The 22,531-nt window shown below is 43.0% G+C and overlaps 1 protein-coding gene across 9 annotated transcripts in view; it reads left to right on the forward strand.

Annotated features, from left to right (window-relative positions):
- Window positions 1–48: 48 nt before the first annotated feature.
- Window positions 49–22,531, forward strand: part of BLTP1 (bridge-like lipid transfer protein family member 1) — a 148,449-nt gene continuing 125,966 nt past the window's right edge. For 8 of the 9 annotated variants that reach the window (XM_066384658.1, XM_066384701.1, XM_066384710.1 and 5 more), the window contains exons 1-7: window positions 49–259; window positions 2,311–2,389; window positions 15,212–15,341; window positions 17,703–17,819; window positions 18,810–18,888; window positions 20,003–20,067; window positions 20,875–21,061. In XM_066384658.1, the coding sequence (XP_066240755.1) occupies window positions 15,245–15,341; window positions 17,703–17,819; window positions 18,810–18,888; window positions 20,003–20,067; window positions 20,875–21,061 (545 nt within the window). In that variant the 5' untranslated portion in view covers window positions 49–259; window positions 2,311–2,389; window positions 15,212–15,244. The remainder of the gene's footprint in view (window positions 260–2,310; window positions 2,390–15,211; window positions 15,342–17,702; window positions 17,820–18,809; window positions 18,889–20,002; window positions 20,068–20,874; window positions 21,062–22,531) is intronic. The other variant, XM_066384728.1, reaches the window with a different exon arrangement.

Here is a 22,531-nt window from a genome sequence, read left to right on the forward strand (position 1 = left end):
TAGGACGGGACCCGTTGACGCAGCCGCAGTGCCGCCGGGCCGCATATCGGAGTCCCCGCCCCCATCCTCCACCGCCTCCCTCTGTGTCAGTCAGTGGTTTGGGCCGGGGCCGGACCTGAGGCGGCGGGGCCGGACCTCCGGCGGCGGCCCGGGTAGCGGGGTAGAAGCTGTTGGATCCGCGCTGCTGCCGCTGCCCAGGGCCCTGGGCGTCCTCCGATGAGAGGCCGGATGGTTCAGGGCCGTCCCAGCGGTCGCCCAGGTGAGTGGGGGCGGGACCGGGTTGGGCTGGGTTCCGGTGGGCAGCCGTGTATGTGTCCAGAGTCCCTGGACCTCGGCCGGCTGGGAGCTAGGGAGGTTGGCTTCTTCCGGGCCGCCTGCCGTGGCGTCCTCTCCTCTCCTAGGCTCGTGCCCTCCTTACCTGCGGCACGGGGCCTGCCGTCCGGGGCTCGGAGGGCAGCGTGCAGCCGGCCGTGCCGGGACCCGGGTCCGGTGGGGCCCGGGTGCGGGGCAGGCGTGGCGGGCAGCGACGCTCCCGGTGTGTGGCCCGGGCGGGAAGGACGCGCACCTGCAGCTGTGGCTGCCGCCGGGCCCGCGCCTGCTTGCGGGAGGTTGCGTGCTGCTAGGCGGAGGGTCTCCCGACCCCGGCGCGGGGGCCTCAGAATGCCCCCTCCCCTCCCCGGGCACGGCGTGTTTTGTGTTCTAAATTGTTGCGCGCTGAGTCTGCACTAAGGGAGAGTGCACATTGCAGCGGAAACGTTATCTTGGGCCGAGGGAGGTGGGAAGAAGTTGATTTTCCTCTTCAGAGCCTTAGCTGGATCCCGCCCTGCCCCTCTGACCACTGCCCCCCACCCCTCCAACCGCTACCCCACACCGCCAACCCCTTCGACCGGTACCCCACCCGCCCCTCCCCTCCGACCGCTACCCCACCCCACCCACCGCTGCTCCAGTCCCCGCCCACCCACTGTCCCTACCCCACCCATCACTGCCCCCCACCCCACCCATCACTGCCCCCCACCCCCGCCCACTCACTGCCCCCATCCCACCCACCACCGCTCCAATCCCCGCCAGCCCACTGCCCCTACCCCACCCCAACCACTGCCCTGTCCCACCGCTTTGGTCTTGATTTGACAGTGGAAAGTTAGGGACGCTTGTTGAAAGAGTTCTTGTAAATTTCCTCTGTAAGGAAATCGTGATATTGGAACTGTCCAGGCATCTAAGTTTCAAACGATTTCACGTGGCTGCTTTTGCCCTATTTAGGGCAATGAAGCTGATGTAGTCTAAGTTGACTGGGCAAAGTATGAAAAACAGATGAATCTACCAGAATATTTTATTTTATAAAACTATTGAGTGGTGCATATGTGCCTATATGAACTCATTGAATCATCATAACGATGCTATCATGGAAGGTCTATCATTGTTATAATTTTGTACGTTAAAAAAAACAACTCATCCAAAGTCAGAGCTGTGATTTTAAACCAGTTGATCTGGTTTGGGTTACAGCCCCTTAATGAGAGTACTTTACCATCGCCTAAGCACCTGAAGATATTGCAGGGTGCCATTCTTTTGATAAAAAAAACATGCTAGATGCTGGGAATAGGAAGGACGCTGAGCAGCGATTCTTGCCAGTGGAGACCCAGCAGTTTGTGAGAACTTTTTCAAGGCCACACTCAGAATGTTTTAAAGGTAGGTTTGACCTCTAGAACCCTCTAACAAAATAATGCTCTTTCCATAAGTACTGTAGCTTTGAAAAGTTTGGAAGGCCGTAGTTTGGAAATTGTGGTGTTATTCTAGATTTAGGCGTATTTCTTGTTTGGAAACTTTAAGGAAGGAAATGCAGTATAGAACTAACATTAAAGACTTTCATGCAGGTGTAATCAGATCATTGAATTTGAGGCCCTGGCCGGTTTGCTCAGTGGTAGAGCATCAGCCTGGGGTGCAGGAGTCCTGGGTTCGATTCCCGGCCAGGGCACACAGGAGAAGCGCCCATCTGTTCTCCACCCCTCCCCCTCTCCTTCCTCTCTCTCTCTCTCTTCCCCTCCTGCAGCCAAGGCTCCATTGGAGCAAAGATGGCCTGGGCGCTGAGGATGGTTCCATGGCCTCTGCCTCAGGCGCTAGAATGGCTCTGGTCGCAACAGAGCGATGGCCCGGATGGGCAGAGCATCGCCCCCTGGTGGGTGTGCCGGGTGGGTCCTTGTCCGGCGCATGTGGGAGTCTGTCTGACTGCCTCCCCGTTTTGAAAATGGTGAAACTACTGGAAAGCCAGAAAATCTTGTCTAATTGTTTTTTTTTTGTTTGTTTGTTTTTGTTAAGATGTAACACTGCAGATGGGCCTTCTGAAGATAAGGAGAAGGAAAAACAACATTGAAGAATCTGGGGGGAAAAAAACCAGGTAAGTGTTTTGGCTAAGTTAGGGGGAAAAAATCAAATTCCCAATTAAAACGCAGATAGAGGAAATATTCTGACTTTCTGCTTCAGTTGTGTTTTAATCTGCTTACTCTGTCAAGAAATGGGGTGGGGTGGTGGTGGTAGTGTGTAACTTGACCAGCCCATCATTTTAATTGACTTTGGAATTACTGATACCTGGCTGATGGTTGACTCATGTGCTGAGCTTGTGTATTGGGAAGAATAAGGCCTCGGAAAACTTGGGCTTGCTTCTCTATTGAGTGTCACTGGTCTCTTCTCTTTTTTGTATGCACATTGATCTGCCCATGTTATAAAGGCTTTTAAAAAGAAATGAAGAAAATTGACTTTGAGTTTGTTCTTAGAACACTGTGTGTGGTTGAACTCAAGTCTGTTTTTTACTGTGAGTGCTATGGAGAATAGAAGATATGGTTAAACATGATTGGGAAACATTTAATTTCTCTGATAAATATTGGATAAGTACCAGATATCAGGCATTATTTTGGGCTCCTAGTCATAGAGTAGTGGTCATCACAGCTCTGAAGAGTGCTAGAGGAGTGAATGTTTTTCTGGAAGGTAAGGTTTTTGTGAACTCATCCATTTTCTTGATCTTCTATGCAAGAATGTTTTTGGTTTATGTAAAAGACTAGGAAAGAGGCCCTCTGCAACCATATGGTAGATGCTTGTATTTGTAACAAACCTTTCATGTTATTTTAATTAATAAAGGAAGGACTCTTAGTACTACTTGAAGGTACAGTGGGAAAGTAGGGTTCTTACAGACTTCATTTGAGCAGACTGTTTTTCTTGATAAAGCTAGCGAGAGTTTCAAAATGTCATGGGAAGTTGAGAAAGTTAACTCTTCAATATGAGAAAATTTCAGGGACTCTCCTTGTGACAAAGGGAAGTGATGTGGTCAGATAGGCAGTCTGGATGATGAAGGGAGGTAGATGAGCTTGGTAGGTTGGTCAGGTAGAAGCGATTGTAATAACCCAGGTGGCAAAGAGAACCAAAAGGAAAGCAGTGCCAGTGGGGATTAAGGGATGGAGCTGGACTAGAGAGATGGAAAGAAGACAGAGCAGGCAGGATTTAGTGGGCTTGAGGGACAGTGGAGTCACGGCACTTCGTCGTCACTGTCACGTTCCAGCACGTGATCTCTAATAAAGACTTGGAGGGTTGATGAAATGGTATCTGGCTTGGGAAACTGAGTGGATGCAGGGACCATTTCTGAATGGGAATGGAAAAGCAATGGATTTGGGACACATTGGGAGGAGTAAGTCCATTTGGCAGCTATTATATTTGAGGCCTATGTGTTTTCCACCAAGAAGTGTCCGAGTTAAGAAGACCCATCCTGAGATATAAATCATGGACTCTCGGTTTATAGGTGGTAGTTAAAAGCAGTGAAAATGGATGAGATCACTCGGGGAGGACGTGCAGAGTGCCAGAAGAGAGGTGAGGATGGGCACATGAGCACTGCAGGGGCAGGTGGAAGAGAAGCAGGAGGCGGGGTGGGCAGGGAGCAGGAGAAAGTCAGGAGCGCCATGGAAGTCAGTGGAGAAACTGAGTCTGGTGAAGAGGAAAGAGTATTAGACATCTGTGAGACACCGAGAGAAATGAGGACCACACAGGTATGCACTGGACATGTCAGTAGGAAGTCGTTGAGCTGAGCAAGAGCAGTTATGTAGGTGGAGCCAGTTCACACTGGGGACGAGATGAAGGCATTGAAATACTTAATGTCATTTACTCTTTCAGAAAGGTTGGTTTTAAGTGGAATAGAGAGAGGGTAGGTAGCTAGAGATAGGTGTTTAAGAGAGAGGGCTTTTGTTATTATTTATTTATTATTATTATTTTTTTATTAAGTGAGAAGCAGGGAAGCAGAGAGATAGGCTCCTGCATGTGCCCCAACCAGGATCCACCTGGCAAGCCCTCTATGGCACAACGCTCTGCCCAACTGGGGGTGCTTCTCTGTTGCTTGGCAACTGAGCTATTTTACCACCTGAGGTTAGGCCATGGAGCTATCCTCAGTGCCCAGGGCCAGCTTGCTCAAACCATTTGAGCCATGGCTACTGGAGGGGAAGAGAGAGAGAGAAAGAAAAATAGGGTGGAGGGGGAGGGGTGTCAAAGCAGATGGTCACTTCTCCTGTGTGTCCTGACCAGGAATTGAACCTGTGACTTCCGCACGCCAGGCCGGCACTCTACTGTTGATCCAACCAGCCAGGGCCAGCTTTTGTTTTTTAAAGGTGTGAGTAATAGGAATGAATACATTTAATCTTTATTTGCTGAGGATAAAAATCCATGAGAAAGAAAATATGAGGATAATAGGATGAGGAAGAATAATTGGGAAAGCATGGTCACTGACCAAGCTAAAGGGAGGAAGGTCAAAAGTACTTTAGATAGACTTCTACTGAGACAAGAGAAGATAAGGTGATGATGATTACAGATACAGGTAAATTGGCAGGAGGCAGAGTAGAGGTCACTTCATAGAGTCCATGCAGGAGACACCCACATATGGTAGAAAGAGGAAATGGTTTGTTCATGGAATTGGTAGCCTTTTTGGTGTGGGCTTGCTGACTTCTGATCTTTTGGTAAGGAAGGGGAGAGAAGAATGCGGGTAGTTTAGTTTAAGCTGACAAGTATGAACCATCCAGGTAGAGATGCTTTGTAGATACCTTGCAAAATTACCTTTCTTGTACTTAGTGTTAGTTATCTATTGCTGAGTAACAAATTATCCCAAAACTCAGTGGCTTAAAACACTGTGTTTCAACTGCCAGTCTGCAGAGGGGTCCATCAGAAATTTTGTGTTATTCTGCAAAAGTTTACCACCCTGATGTTGTATGAAGATTGCAGAGCCAATGATCTCAATCGAATTTGCTTATGCTCTGGGTGATAGCTGCCTTAGTGGTCCCCAAAATAATTCTTCTATTTTCACCAGTCCCCATATGTAAAAAGGTTGAAAACCACTGGCTTAAAACGTTATCTCAAAGTTTCTGTGGGCTCAGAACTTGAGAGTCACCAAGCTGATTGCTTCTAGCTTCGGGTCTCTCCAGAGGCTGCAGCGAAGATTCCGGCTGGACCCTCTGTCACCTGGGGACTCAGTTGGGCTGGGGGATTTGCCTTCATGATGGTTCACTCAGATATCTGGTTGGGGGCTGGAGGCCTCACTCCAGACATGGACCTTTCTAGGCTTCTTTGTTCTAACAAGGCAGCTGGCTTACCCCAGAACAGATGATCTGGGAGAGAGGGCAGAGAGGATGCTGCGATGCCATCTGTGATCTCGTCACACGCCATGGCTTCCACCGTGTTCTTTCAGAATTGTGTCCAGAATAAATCCAGCCCACGTTTGGGAGGGGAATTAGTTAAGCTCTCCTTCTTGAAGGGAGGAAGGTCAAAGACTTTCAGACATATTTTAAAACTACCACATAACCCCTGTCAGGTGTCGATTTCTTTAGGGGGCAGAGCTCTTTCACAATATGTAGACGCAGCCTTTATGGCCAGGTGAGAAGAAGCAGGAAAGGGGGTGACAGTTCGGTCAGCTTGGCTCACTACACACTGTGGCCTATTTTGCTGCTAATCAGGTTCCATAACTGTGTTACTGCTGTGGTTACTTGAAAAAATTACTGCTGATCTTTGTCTTAATGGAGGATCCCTTTTTTTTATTTTATTTTATTTTATTTTTTTTCTGAAGCTGGAAACGGGGAGAGACAGTCAGACAGACTCCTGCATGCGCCCGACCGGGATCCACCCGGCACGCCCACCAGGGGGCGACTCTCTGCCCACCAGGGGCGATGCTCTGCCCCTCCAGGGCGTCGCTCTGCTGCGACCAGAGCCACTCTAGCGCCTGAGGGAGGCAGAGGCCACAGAGCCATCCCCAGCGCCTGGGCCATCTTTGCTCCAATGGAGCTTCGGCTGCGGGAGGGGAAGAGAGAGACAGAGAGGAAGGAGAGGGGGAGGGGATGGAGAAGCAGATGGGCACTTCTCCTGTGTGCCCTGGCCGGGAATCGAACCCGGGACCTCTGCACGCCAGGCCGACGCTCTACCACTGAGCCAACCGGCCAGGGCAATGGAGGATCCTTTTAGGAAGAGAATTGCCATAGTGGGCAAAATAGGAATTTATTCTTAGCCAAAACATAAATTTTGGATATATTCGTATTAGCTCCTAAAGAGAATCTAGAGTAGGGATAGTCAACCTTTTTATACCTCCCGCCCACTTTTGTATCTCTGTTAGTAGTAAAATTTTCTAACCGCCCACTGGTTCCACAGTAATGGTGATTTATAAAGTAGGGAAGTAACTTTACTTTATAAAATTTATAAAGTAGAGTTACAGTAAGTTAAAGCATATAATAATAATTACCAAGTACTTTATGTCAGATTTTCGCTAAGTTTGGCAGAATAAATCTTTATAAAACAACTTACTATAGTTAAATCTATCTTTTTATTTATACTTTTGATTGTGCCGCTACTGCCCATCATGAAAGCTGGAACGCCCACTAGTGGGCGGTAGGGACCGTGTTGACTACCACTGGTCTAGAGCTAGGAGGAGGGAACTCATTTTTCCTAGAAAAGAAATGGAAAACCAAGGGATGGTTACTGATTTCTGTGAACAGAAATGATGGGAGACTGCCAGACAAAGACTCTAGTCTAAAGCCAGGCAGTCTAGCTCGTGGCCCCAGGTCGGCCCTCAGCTGGGTGTGCTGTGCTCCTGCCACAGTTTTCTCATCTGGGGTGGGGGGGAGACTTGTAAGTGCGCAGTTACACTTGTGAGGGTTAGATGAGGAAGGACACGTGAAGTGTTTAGAACAGTGCACTGCATGGCAAGCTGGAAGAATGCTGGCCATTGCGGTGGCAGTCTATCTGAATGCAGAGCTACTTCCAGGGAATTAGCATTTCAAAGAGTAAGTTAACATCCACCAAAATGTGCCGAGTCTAGACTTGAAACTACTGACCTTATTGTACTTTGTCACTTTTTATGCATATTAAAGTATGTTTCTGTGTAGCTTCATATCCATTTAAAGTATTGTCAGATGTCATCAGTAGTATTGTATAGGTCATATCCCCATAAAACTCCCTGAAGCAGTCTTTCAGGTTTTTTTTTTTACATAAAAGTTCAGTTTCAATTGCAGCAGTATTCTCAGTTCATAGGAATTGGCTATTAAATGAATGTGTTGCCTGACCTGTGGTGGCGCAGTGGATAAAGTGTCGACCTGGAACTCTGAGGTCGCCGGTTCAAAGCCCTGCACTTGTCCGGTCAAGGCACATATGGGAGTTGATGCTTCCTGCTCCTCCCCCTTCTCTCTCTCTCTCTCTCTCTCTCTCTCTCTCTCCTCTCTAAAAAATGAATAAAAATAAAGATAAAAAAAAAAAAGTACCTTTAAAAAAAATGAATGTGTTCATCTCTCTGCATAGTCATTTGCTAATAAAATATGTTTTCTTTGAACTTAATGTGATGAGAGTGTTTGGTGAACACACCTGGCCAGTTTCCTGCTCCCTCTCTCCCCATATCCAAAGACCCTATTTGTTGGGTGGGGTGTTTGAAGATGTATTAGGGATGGTTTTCTGACTGAAGTGACTTATGGTAGAAGAAAGTAGCTTAAGGGCCAGATACAAACATGGAAATAGTTTTTTTTACAAGAAACCTTTAGAATTTTACTTGGCTAATGTTTTTTAGTGTTATGCTTTCTGGTATATTTCTAATCAAAGTGGAAGTGGTATGTTGAATTCTTGATTAAAAGAAACTTGCAGAGTGTGTTTACCAGCCAGTACAAAAAGCAAAACAAAACCCCACAATTAATCAATGTATGGGATGTAGGGGTGGGAAGATTAAATCTTTTCAGTTGCGTGATTTCTGCTGATGGCTGACTATGTTGAGGACTGTGCTGACATTAGTAACCAGTTCTGGTGGACTCTTAAGGGTGGGCGCTATTTACATATCATGGTTTCTTCTAGGTTTGCAGAAGTTGAAGTCAGTTCTTTTATCCTGTTAGTAGGTACGTTTTCTACAGCTTTTTATGAGATTTTTCTGTTTCAATGTGTGTTTAGGTGAACCAGCCTAAATTTCTGGTTATAAAAGTGAGGTTTGCTATATAGAGTAACATTTTTGTTGGGTAGTACGATTTCTTAGGTGTTATAAATTCTTCCATGTATAACATGAAGAGCCATTTTTGTGGCCTAGATTATGATATTAAAAAGTACATTTGTTCAGTTTGTCGATTTACAGTGTTTGAATCATCAGTCACTGTACTGAATACTCCTTCAACAGTAATTCCTGGTGACTAACTAGTATACTTTGTTATCTGATCTGTTTCTATGAATCATGCTCATTGGTATTTGCACAAGGATGTTATTTATGTTCATTTTGTGATTTCTGCTACCTAATACTTTTTGAATAAAATTCTGTTGCTTAGTTAACTAAATGTTTTTTCTCTTTATACTGTAATGAACGAGGCACGTTTAGTCATTATCTACAGCTATGCATTTTATTCTTTTAGCTTAAATCTTTTCTGTTTAACTGATTTTTTTAAAGAACGTTAATAGTAGCTTAGCTACCACTGTTATAACGAGTTTCTTATCAAGCACCGTGCTGTGAGTGTCATACTTGCTTTGTGTTTCTAAGGCCTTTCGCATCTCGGAAAGGAGGAGATGGCGTTTACACTTTGGAAACAGGTTCTGAGAGATGAGTGACTTGCTCCAGCTAGCTGTCTCAGTGAAGGAAAGGATGGGATAAAAGTGAGCTTTCCTTTTTTAAAAACAATCAAACAAGGGAGCTTTCCATTTCAAAAAAGGGCTTTGGCATGAAAGCCTGCTCTGATTCCAACTTACCAGATGATTTCTGTTATTTCTGATCGAATGTTATTTTACCACTTAATTTTATTGGGCTTTAGAGTTAGTGAATAGTGAAATTATGTTTGTCATCTATAGAACCCTCGGACTTGAAGGGACCTGGAATGACTTGTAGGTAGGATTATATTTAATCTGTTTGACCAGAGAGAATAATTGTCTATTTTGTTTGTTTAAATGACAGAATGGGACATTAGATAATTTTGCTTCCTGCACATAACTGCTGACCCTGGCAGAATTGTTAAGGAAACTTAAGTTTGCTTTTGTTGCCCACCCTCTCCTTTTTTTTTTTTTTTTTTGTATTCTTCTGAAGTTGGAAATGGGGAGGCAGTCAGACAGATTCCCGCATGCACCCGACCGGGATCCACCTGGCATGCCCACCAGGGGCGACGCTCTGCCCATCTGGGGCGTCGCTCTGTTGTGACCAGAGCCATTCTAGCACCTGAAGCAGAGGCCACAGAGCCATGCTCAGCGCCAGGGCCAACTTTGCTCCAGTGGAGCCCTGGCTGCGGGAGGGGAAGAGAGAGACAGAGAGGAAGGAGAGGGGGAGGGGTGGAGAAGCAGAGGGGCGCTTCTCCTGTGTGCCCTGGCCGGGAATCGAACCCGCAACTCCTGCACGCCAGGCCGATGCTCTACTACTGAGCCAACCGGCCAGGGCCGCCCACCCTCTCCTTTTAATTTTTTTTTTTTTTGTATTTTTTTTTTTTTTCTGAAGCTGGAAACGGGGAGAGACAGTCAGACAGACTCCTGCATGCGCCCGACCAGGATCCACCCGGCACGCCCACCAGGGGCGATGCTCTGCCCACCAGGGGGCGATGCTCTGCCCCTCCAGGGCGTCGCTCTGCTGCGACCAGAGCCACTCTAGCGTCTGGGGCAGAGGCCAAGGAGCCATCCCCAGCACCCGGGCCATCTTTGCTCCAATGGAGCCTTGGCTGCGGGAGGGGAAGAGAGAGACAGAGAGGAAGGAGGGGGCTGGGGTGGAGAAGCAAATGGGCACTTCTCCTGTGTGCCCTGGCCGGGAATCGAACCTGGGTCCCCCGCACACCAGGCCGACGCTCTACCACTGAGCCAACCGGCCAGGGCCACCCTCTCCTTTTTAAGGTTTACCCCATCTTCAGGAATCGTGGGACATGTATGATGTTCTTGGGTCTTGTTTGTTAATGAAAAAAGCTGTCTAATGAATTAATTTACTCTAATAATGCATGATAATAATCAATGGTAGCTATTATTGGCACACTCTAAAGTTGTATTTTAAGAGAGAATAGTGGTTAGGACTTTGTTTAAAGGAATGGATGGTGGAATTTTAGGTCTTGTATCCTGATGGGTAAAATTTCTTAGGCAGAGATTTTCAAATCACTGTGTTCTCAGCGGGGAACACCAGCCATTGTATACGGACGGTCCAGTACTATCTTAGATGTGCAAGTTTACATATTCCTTTCCTGTGAGATGTTCAGTTTTGGTAGGTACTTCTCTATTTTGTGTGCTTTATTTGCATAGCATCATAGACTCAGAAGGAGCATACCACACTCATTGGCTTTAGGACATCTGCCTGTAGGTTGGTGAGTGCTTGGACTATCTGAGCCATTGTAGAAATAGTTCAAAGGAATGAAACATTCTTAAAACTTCATTTTGGATAAAAATGTTGTTGTGTCCTGCCTTCCAGCCACCGCTCTTTGTGAACTGTGGAGATTTTATGTGCCCATTGCAAAGCATCTTAGTAACGCCCGAGTATCACCCATGGTAAAGGTGAATGTCCTGCTCCACCGAATCTTTCCTCCCTCTGCTCTCCCTTGGGGGGGCCACGCGTGGCTCTGCTGATGAAGTAATGTATACATATACACACACGTGTATGTGTATATGTATGGTGCATATAAGTGATGTACATAGTGCATAGTCTTTTCACTTGAATGTGAGTGGAACACTATATACCTGTTTCTCAGCCTGCTCTTCCGCTGCTCACACTGCCCATATCCTGGACGTTTCTCTGTCACCCCGTCCAGAGCTCTCGTTCTTTTGGAAAGGCTGCATATTCTTTCACAGAAAGAGTATATCATAATTTATGTAACTTTTTCCTATACTTTATATTTTTCCACTTTCTCTGTATGTAACATAATACTGGCGTGATGGTCCTTAGGAAAACATTTGTGCCTTGGTATTTCTGAGAAATCAAGTCCTAGACCTAAAATATCCAAATCAAGGTGGGTACAGCTGTATGGGGTCTGAAAAATTGTTCTTCTTGAAGACAGTGCGGTCCCAGCAGCACACTGAGTGCCTGTGCACCCTCCTGTTGTCGGTGTGGTTGTTTGCGGTCTTTCTAATTGTCACTTAGCTGCCTAGTGGGTGATGAGTGGTGGCTGTCCCCAGTTGCCGGTGATACTATCTTTGTGCATTTCCTGCTTCTGTATTTCATTTTCCTATCTGATTATTTGTAATTTTTGTATCAGTTTATAGCATGGCCCCATTTTTGAAGGACCAAGTGGAGAATGGAATTCTACTTCTAAAAGTCTGTTGATGCAAGTCTTATGTGTTAGGTGATTTTATTTCCTTAATGTCAGGGGAGAGAATTCAATAGCTGGAATATAGTATTTGAAAAGACTTTACAAGTAATTCATCTTGAAAAGTCTTCTTTTTAAGAAATAGTTCTTAAGATGGAGGTAGTAGGAATGTTAATTTCAGAAGTTAGACGACTCTCTGGTTTTGTCTGTGTTTGATTAAACTAGTTCACATTTCCATGCTTTTCTTTGTATGACACTAGAATAATAATAGCCAAATTCATTTTTCCTAATGTGGACAGCAGTTGTGAAATTAATACCATGGATTTTAGGAAGAATGAAGAAAATATACATGAATCATGAAAATATTGAGAGAGCATATCTTAAAACATCTAGATCAGTATTGTTTTCTCCGATAACAGATGAAAATGCCATCTAACATAATATTTGAGAACAGTGGTTGTGCTGTAGTCCCTCTCCTGTGCTGTGGATAACAAGGTGACGGACACAGCTGCTGCTGGTTGTTGTCCAGCAGGAGAGAGAGGCAGCACAGGCTAGATTCGGGTTTTTCATCTTTGGCAGGAAATCAAGGAAGCGAGGCTGTGCTCTTGTAATAAGTACACAATCTTGGTGTATCCTGACCCTGCTGGTGTTTACTTTGATCACTTAATTAACTGCCGGCTTTCTCAAAGTTTCTTTCCCCCCCTTTGCCATTAATAATGATTTTGGGGGGAGTTGTTTGAAATGATATGGATACTTATTACCCATCAAAATTTAATTGATTATTTCTATTGCTATAGACTCATCTGTTCCTTTTTGTTAAGTGGGTTGTAGCCCATTACTGTATTTTATTTTGATGTTTATATTGTCCCCGATTTTGCCAGTGGGGGCCTCTTCCAGCTGGTTTGCACCCTTTTGACATATGCCCATCATTCTCAAGTGCTTTCCTTTCTGGAGAACAGGACTCGTCGCGACTTTCCTTATGCTTGTTGTGGAATCAGCCATTTCTTCAAGGTGCCTGTTTCTTCTTAGTGGAAAATTGTTTTTAGAAGCAAAGTTCTCTGTTCATTTTTACGGGGGTGTGGCTGTTCTCAGGACCAACATATCCATACACATACATATCCACATATCCAGTTACAGCTATATTATTTCTATATCCTTTTATATTGCGACCATACCTCCAGTTCTTATGCAGCTTTAATATGAACTTTCTCCCTTTATGTTCCCTCCAGCAGGGGAAAGCATGGCTCCCACTGTCTCCGGTATAGTTGCCTCCTTGCTGGACCCCTACCCCACACCCTGCCTGGCTCTCTCAGACGTTGGCCCTCCTTCTCCTGCATCCCCACACTGTGCAGACTGCCTGCCTCCGTGGACCTCTCGTCTCTCTGGAGTCTGAGGCCGCTCCCTCTGGTCTGACCCCTGCACCAGCCCGCCTCCCCATGCAGATGCCTGTTGCTGTGCTCAGGCACCTGGAGCTGGACTTCTTCTCCTGCCCCTGTCCCCCATCGTGGATGCCCTCTCCCCTCCGCTCAGGTTCCAGCACGCCTTGTCTGACTGTGCACAAATGGCCTCCTCGTTCCATGGTGGCTGTGATAACCTGAGGTGCTGCCGCTGTGCCACCAGCCTCTGTGTCACAGGTGGATTCCCACTCTGCCCTGTCCGCCTCTGACACCCACTCCACTGTGAAACTCCTGCCCTCCCTTTTGCACACACAGACGCTGGCCTCGCTCTGCACACCTTGGGGCTTGTAGACTGAATCTGCAGGAGGGGAGGGGAAGAGGAAACAGTCTGGCCCTGAGGTGTCATTTGCTCTGTGAAGGTGAAGCAGTAGGTTCTCCTCTCAGTCTCCAGCTCCTCCCCACTGAGGACTTGGTGGTGTCCCCTTAGCAATGGGCTCAGCCCCAGGGTGGCCCCCGTGCCCTCAGATTGTGTCTGTGGGTGCTTTACCCTGGAGTGTCCACTTCTCACCTTAGGGCCTCTATTGTCTCACCCTTTACTTCTCTACTTGCTTACGGTATGTTCTCTCAACTGTTGAGCCCTCATCTGTTGGCTTCTCTTCGGGATTTCGCATTAACTAGAGTTGGGCATGAAAGCTGCGACATTGCGGTGTTGTGCCTTTGCACCCTGAACACCGCTTTCTGCATTCTCTTGGCTGCCAGCTGTTAAGGTGATGGGCGGTGGAGATTAAGAAGGAGACTCTAGGTCTTCTCAGTTTATAGATCACTTCCCCTTGGGTTTGATTCAATACAGATTCCCTTTTCACATGGCGAGCTGAATGCCAAGGCACATCCCCCGTGGAATGTCCCAGGAGGCTGTAGGTGATCTTTCATCCCGTGTTATGCTGGCGTTACATCTGTAAATGGTAAAAATAACGTGTGAAATAAGTATAGGTGTTATTTTGTAATATCCAAACCATCATATGTGGCTTTTTGGTTTTAGATTAGAGGGCCTGATCTGTGGTGGCACAGTGGATAGAGTGTCCACTTGAAATGCTGTGGTCGCCAGTTTGAAACCCTGTGCTTGCCCAGTCAAGGCACATACGACATAATCAGTGAACAGCAACCAAAGTGAAGCAACTATGAGTTGTTACTCCTTGTTATTCCCTTCCTCCTCTCTCTGTTAAATCAATAAAATCCTTAAAAAAGAAGATTAGAGGTCTTTTCAAAGTGTTTTCTCATTTTTAAAATTTTTATTTTATTTTTTATTTTAAAAAAATTAAAAAAGGAAGAAAAGGAAAGCTCGTGTAAAGTTAGCTCTGATGTTTTAAGTTGCTGGTTGATGGATTTTTTCAAAACTTTGAAAAATGTGAGAATATTTTTTCCCCAGTTTTATTGAGATATAATTGACATGTAACATTGTATTTTCTTGAGGGTGAAAAAGATCTTTGGAAAGACTTGCTTCTCTTTGGCCGTAATTCATAATTATGTACTTTTATAATGATGCATTTATTTCATTCGAGTATTATCTTCCTTCCTTCTGCTGGATTAGTCAAGTAGTCTGACTTGCAAGGTGCATCTCTTCCTATTGGAGTCTTGTTATAATTGATGTCTTTTTGTTCTGGTGTGTAGTTGAGGCTGAGTGGGAGTGTGTGAGGGCTCCCCCTTCTGGCCTCTTCACTCCATGTTAAATGGGGTTTCCCTTTTTTAATTTTCACAATACTTACTCTCTCCTTATTGTCGGGATAAATATCTTTGATTTTTTTTTTAGAATAATTATGTCTCTTTCATTTGTATCTAGAGTACAGCAACTGAATCTGAGTCCTACTCATACTTACAGTGGTGAAATAAGGCCATTAAAAATATCATCTGTCTTACATTTTATATAGAAATGAGAACATTTTGTTGTCTTTTTGCATTCTTATCATTGGAGACAAGAATGTGACTTAATAAACTTTTCGTATTTATTAGATTCACCTTCTTCCCTTTACACAATTTTCCTTGCAGATTGATAATTATCTGGTTCTAAGTTTAACCTTTGAACTCTTTTAGACCCTTAGATGCTGCTCTGGGAAAACTTCAGTAATGGATCAAAGGAAGAATGAGAGTATCGTCCCTAGTATCACCCAGCTGGAAGATTTTCTCACAGAACACAACTCCAATGTTGTTTGGCTCCTTGTTGGTAAGTAGACTATATTTTCTTACACATCACTATTTCTTATGGATGGATTAACAACTGCCAGATTTTAAGCAGTGGTTGACTGAAGGTGGAATGCTTAAAATACCATTTGTTTATTTTTTGGAAAGAAGATTTAATCTCTCTTTCCATGAATATTTGCTCTGGGAACTGCTCTGGACAGCTCCTGTTCTTAGGCTGCCTCCGGACTGATTTAGAGGAGAGAGGTGGAGGAGAAGAGGGCAGCACTTAGCTTTTCCCTTCCATGTCCAGGTCCCCCCACCACTACCCCATTCACCCCTCCCCCCCCCCCCCACACACACACTCATGCACTTTTGTTTGCTTTGCTGTAAAAGTGGTAAATCCTCATGGTGAAATAGAGTGTATATGCCTGATTAACCTCATTTCTTTCCTCACTCGGCAGTGGGCTCTACCAGTCATAACTTTTTTGTCTAATACTCCAAAAGTTTTCAAAGGTGCATACAAATAATACAAAAGAGCGTATAATTTAATTATACACAGAGACAGGGACAGAATGTGAGTGAATGAATGTGTGTGACCAAATGAAAGAGAGAAATCCTGAAACAATATCCAGGAAGGAGAGATTCCCGTAGGCCATTATTACCCAGGGAGTTTTTGTGGAAGGATAGTATTTGATTTGAATTATGGAATAGGAATGAAGAGGTAGAGAGAAGAACAGGAAGGGTCAGATGGGGTGAGAGAGGAAAGCAGGTGTTCTTTTCCTTTGATTGTGTTGGGCATTGAGGCTCACAGGGATCAGGCGGCTGGGTTCCAGGCAGCTTCTCCTGAGTGTGTGCCCGCGCCTCTCTTGACACCACGGGGCGGGGCGTGTGGTGGGATCTCTGGAGGAGGACTTGTCATTGATGAATGACCATTTAGACTTTATCTGTTTTTCTAATGAGTAAGAGTGAATAATTGTAAATTATCATTAATGAGAGCCAACATAAAAGTAAAATGAAATGCAAGATATTAGTATGAAATAGGACTACATTAAAGTAGCATTGACAATGACCTTTTAGTTTAATTAAGGGAAGAATTCTTCCTTAATTTCTGTCTGTCCCCTCTGCAGAATTTCTTTCTTCTGTTTTATACAGCTCCTTTCTCTAGGAAAGACAGCAGCAAGAACCAGTGATTGTTTAATGCTGCTGTCCTATTAGTGGCCTTCCGGTAGTGAAGGGGGCAGGACATGGTGCTGTGGGAAGGCCACGCCTCCTGGGTTAACAGGAGAAACACTCTCTCTCAGCAGATAACTCTTCTTTTTCTGAATGGCCCGCAACAAGCTGCTGTTGACACTGTGATTTAATGTAAAAGTTAATACAAAGTGACTTATTATCAAAATACTTTTTCAAAATTGTTCTAGAAACAATATTTATGTACAGATCATCGCACTTACTACATCAAAACTATTACCATCAACCTCAGCTACCCTGTGAAATGTTGTATCAGTAACTGCCTTGTTTTATCTACATTAAATATTTTTTAAAAAGTTAAGAACTTATTTTGATGTTGCTAAAAAGTTACACATGTTAAGTTGCTTTATGTTACTTTGTTCTAATTTAGAAAATAGTTATTCTTTTTAAGTGGATAAGTAAAAAAATTATCAGAAATTGCTTTTGTGTGTTTTACCTTTTGTATATTCATGCACTTATTTTTGGGGGGAATATTATAAATTTTATATGTGACTATAAATTTCATGACTAATGGTCAAATTTAGAATATCATTCTAGTGTATTCAGTAAAAGTAGGCATTCTTAAAAGGTTATTGTCTTATCAATTATGGAAAAATAGTATAAGATATTCTATTTAATATAGATAAGCCTTCAAGTGGGCCAAATTCCTACTTGTTTCCATTACTTTTTTAAAAAGCAGAGAGAGTTTATTAGTATAAAAGATCAATGACTTTTCTCTGACTTAGAAAAATCAATTTTCTTTCTTTTTATTTGATTTTAGCCTTTATAGAATAACTCAGGAATGTGCTTTTAGCCTAATAAAGGTACATGTTTTTCATACTATTCAGAATTATGGAATTTTTCATCCCAGAACATCTTTACATATGCTTAATAACTAAAACAGTGCACGTCAGAGAAAAAGGAAGCGAGTAAAGAAAAGCAGAGGGCTTTGATTGGTCCTATCAGAATCTTCTTTTCTGGCAAGTGACTAAAGGAAAGAATGAGGAAAGTTGGATTCAGTAGAACCAACCTCTGATTTTAAAACAAAAAGTATTAAATCGTAGGAGAGCATACTACGATATTATCATTTCTGAATGTGGTGATTTTTTACTAAGTTTTACTAAGATATTAAGGTGATTGAAAGTGATACCTTTCTGCATTTTTTTTCTCCCAACAGCTACCATTTTGTCCTGTGGATGGATTATTTATCTCACATATTATAATTCTCGGAATGTTGGTCTTATTTTAACATTGGTTCTTAACAGATTATACAAACATGGCTATATCCATATTGGTGAGTTTGAGTAATCCTGCATGTTTTTCTTCTGTATAATCTTGAGGTGTATAGTGTACATTTATATTTTATAAATAAGTAGTAGCTTTAAAAATTAACCTCTGTTTCATGGAGATTAAACTCATCTAACTGGAATTTCTCTCATGCGGCACTCTGTGACAGATTATGTCCTTTACCTCATTCTTATTTCTTAAAGTGTTTCCATAGTTACTTTCTGACTTTTTTGTGCTTATAAAATATGCACATGAAAGTAATTTTAAAAATATAGGCAAATAGAAATTTCTCACGATTCTACCATCCAGAGAAAATTCCTAATGCTCAATGAAGTATTTACTGACTCTTTTTTTTCTTTAAGTAACATGTACTCTAAAAATCTGTAATTTGAAATCTTCTTGTGTGTTTTCTTTTGTGGCCTGCTATTAATTATGTTTCTGACTACTTGTAAGTGGGAAGTTTGCAGGTAGAGAGAAGGGTATGTTAGGAAGCTACATGCTCTGGAAGATCCCAAACCAGTAGGATCAGGGGGGAGGGTGGACACCGAGGAGAACCATTCTAACCTTGACTGGAGCTGAGTAGCTCTCTCTCGGTGGGCATGATTAAGCGTCTCTCACACATAAATAGGTGTTCCATTAATTTGGGGCAGTGACTGTTTCCTGGAGTCCCCTGAATTAATGGAGGAAAATGGTGAATTAGTCACTGCTTAGGGTTTATTTAACATCTGTGTATAATTAAGGGAATTAGTCATATGAAGCAGCTATTAAAACTAATATCCACATACGGTTATTTAGTCGCTCATCCATAGTGATGAGACTTATGGTACTTTGTCAGCAAAGAATGATAGAAATTAGTAATGCTATAAGGATATCAGGGAGTCAGAAGAGAACATTTAATTATTGAATAAATGGAATGCTAAAATTATTTTAAGCGTTAAGGGCTCTACCATCTATCAAAACAATTACATTAATTTTTTTTTTTTTTTTTCTGTAACAGGGTCCTTCTCTTTCTCTGTTCTTTCTGGAAAAGTCATGGTTCGTGAAATCTATTACATTACAGAAGACATGTCTATTAGGTAAAAAGCAAAAACAAAAACAAAGAAGATAACAGAACCTACCTTAACAAAATATTGAAAAAAATTTCTGATTATGATATTTTATTTAGTATTACTTACCTCTTCAAATGAAACCATATATCAAATATCATTTTTTTCTCCCAGGAAATCAGGCCTGATGAATTAATGTTTTACAGTGTTTCTATTAGTGGGTTAATTTAACTAAGGTTTAGACTAGCAAAAAGTTTACCAATAGCAGCTTATAAAAAACAATAATCTCACTTTATTCCCAGATAAAAAATTGAGCCATTAAACTGCATGGTCATTTCTGTTGTAAAATTCATGGGTGTTGTTACATAAAATAAGGATCAGAGATGCTAGTAACCCTCACTAGTTAGGTCCTTATTAGCTAATAAGTTTTTAGAATTATTTTGCATCTGTCAACAACTCTAATTTTACTTTAAGAAGAAACATAAATCTGTAATAAGAAATGAGAATACGTAAAATATGTTCTTCTCTAAGCCTTGAAACGATAACTCTATTTTTGTAATTTTCTTAAAATTTGTTACTTATAGAGCATTTGAAAAATTTTGAATTATTTGAGAGATGTCAGGATTTGGCAACACTTATACTTCCCTTAAAACAGTAGAGGCACCTTTTTTGAGAGTCTAAAATTACTTCTAATTTAAAAGCAAAAAGCAGAAGTTAAGATGCTTATAAGTTCATCCTTTTGGAGCATGAGGTGATAAATCACTACAGAAAGGAAGGAGTATCTTTTAAGTTTCCCTTGGTGTGCTGATGTCCCCCTTTAAAGATTGGGCTTATTTGTATGTCGTTTTTACCCCATTAAAAGTGTTGCTAAAAGAACAAGTTCTTCTGCTTGCACTTCGTTTTCCTGTGGTGCGTAATCTGGAGTTATGTCTTACCTGGAGAGAGGAGTCTAACTTAGGCCTGTGCAAAGACTGTTCCTTTTCTAACTGGAAGTCTGAAACATTTAGCAATGCCAGTGTTCTGTTGAGAATTTTTAGTATTTCCTTATTCATTATCAATTGCCATTCTTTTATAATAACTAATTAAGAATCAAGTTAAGTAAACTGATACTTAAGTTTTCATTTTTGTAATTTATCTTGCTTAGAATTCAAGATGGATTTATCATTTTCCGGTGGTGGAAGATGTATAACCCAAAGCAGAAGCAGCATGGTGAGTTGATCAATCATGTAATCTGTTTTCATTTATGGGCATTGAAATATTTCCCATTTCTCTCTTTTTTTTTTTTTTTTTTGTATTTTTCTGAAGTTGGAAACAGGGAGGCAGTCAGACAGACTCCCGCATGCGCCCGACTGGGATCCACCCGGCACGCCCACCAGGGGGCGATGCTCTGCCCATCCGGGGCGTCGCTCTGTTGCAACCAGAGCCATTCTAGCACCTGAGGCAGAGGCCATGGAGCCATCCCCAGCGCCTGGGCCAACTTTCCTCCAATGGACCCTTGGCTGCGGGAGGGAAAGAGAAAGGCAGAGAGGAAGGAGAGGGGGAGGGGTGGAGAAGCAGATGGGCGCTTCTGTGTGCCCTGGCTGGGAATCGAACCTGGGACTCCTGCACGCCAGGCCAACGCTCTACCACTGAGCCAACTGGCCAGGGCCTTCACATTTCTTAATAGGTAAAAATATCTTTAAAAGCTTTGACTTTACAAAACTCTGATTTTTATCACCAGTTAGCGGAAAATCCTTTAACAGCTTTCCTCTTGCCTGGCTAGTTTGGTTTGCTTTAGCTGATTATTTATTCCAGGGCATCCTCAGTATGACCCTGAGCCATATTTCTACCTTACCTAGTGTTACATCAACTGGTCTGGCCCACAGTGGGGACAAATGATCTTCCTGGCACCCTGTGTAATCAATCATTCTACTAAGCTGCTATTCATTTAAGTTACTTTAGCTGTGAAAAAGGACTCGACAAAAACTTGGACTAAGAACTTTTGTGTGTTTATGTGTATGTTATTGGTATCTGTAGATCCAAAGGCAGAAACCAGATTGTACATCACAGTCAATGACTTTGAATTTCATGTCTACAATCGCTCGAATCTTTATGGACGTCTTCAAGAACTGTTTGGTTTGGAGCCAACAATAATCCCACCCAAGAAAGAGGATGATAAAACACGGGAAAATGGAAGAACAAAAACCCAGTCCAAAATCGAAAGGTTCGTTATCACACTTGAATTTTATTAATCTCCAACATGCAAACATTCACTTCTTGATTTCTGGTACATAGGAAAGTGATCGACTTTTGTATGTTATTAACCTCGTATCCTGTAATCTTGCTGTAATCACTTACTAGTTCTAAGAGGTTTTTTTGATCAATTCTTTCAGACTTTCTACATAGACAATTGCGTTATCTGCAAACAAAGAAAGTCTTATTACCCTGTTCCCTATCTCTCCCTCTTTTACTCCTTAGGTTAGTGCAATAGCCAGAACTTCCAAAATGGAAAAGAGTGGTGAGATAGGACAGCCTTGCTTGGTCCCTAATCTTAATGGGAAATTGTCTAGTTTCTCACCTTTATTGTGATGTTAACTGTAGGAATTGTTGATGAAGATGAGGAAGGTTTCCTCTATTCCTCGTTTATTGAGAGATATTAATCATGAATGGGTGTTAGATTTTGGCATATGCTTTTTCTGCATCTTGTGATAGGATCATTGGATTTTTTGGTTTTAGCCTGTAAATGTTAATTGATTTTTGAATGTTAAACAAGGCGACCTTGCATAGCTAGTAGTTTTTTTCTTTTTAAGTAGATGATGAAGACATTTATTCTCAATTAACTGTTTTATTGACCTGAGGTACTGGTGATACTGGGAATATGATAACTCTTCTGTTCTGAGGGAATTTATACCCAAGTTTGGGAGATGGAGCCATTAATGGGCAATGTTAGTGCAAGAAGTGCTGGCTCAGGGACAAGAATAGATTCGTGGGGACGCACCTGGAAGGGTCAGGAGGGCTGGACCTGAGGGGTGAGTGAGTCAGGGGAAGTGATGGTGAAGAGTCTTCTGTGGACGTGACATATTGCATGCCATGGGGAGGTTACTCACTGAAACTGCAGTGGATCAGTTGAGATGGGGATAAATTAGACTAAAATGGTTAGCAGCATCAGGGGGATTAGCCCTAGGTCAATAACACTGGTGTGATTGGAGGGAGGGAAGACCAGGTGGAAGGGTGTGGTAACAATTTATCACTGGGTTGATAGCAAGAGGAAGGCGGAGTGCACAGAGCAAGCCAGACGGAGGCAGGGGAAGCCTGAGACAGTGGTGGGTGGGATGGGAGGGTGGGGAAGAAGAATGATCAACAATGAACCCAGATTTCTAACCTAAGCCCCAGTCATGCCTCATCTGGGAACCTCCAGGGAAGGGGACGTGAGGGTGGCAGTGAGGTCTGCTTTGAACTTAGTTTTAAGCACTGAGGGTCTGAGGGTCACTTTTGTGGGGATGGCTTCAGAAGTGTGATTTGGGAGATAATGGGTTATTGCAGAGATATGCTTCAGGTTTTCATTAGAAATTCTTAGTGAATTGCTGTGACATTTTCATTTTTTCAATTCTGTGTACTTTGTATATGGCCAACTTCTTTTTTTTAACTCTTGGCCTGTCATTTTTATTTTATTGTGAGGACGTGATTTTGGCAC

The sequence above is a fragment of the Saccopteryx leptura genome, chromosome 1 (assembly GCF_036850995.1).
Source record: "Saccopteryx leptura isolate mSacLep1 chromosome 1, mSacLep1_pri_phased_curated, whole genome shotgun sequence".
Taxonomy (NCBI): domain Eukaryota; kingdom Metazoa; phylum Chordata; class Mammalia; order Chiroptera; family Emballonuridae; genus Saccopteryx; species Saccopteryx leptura.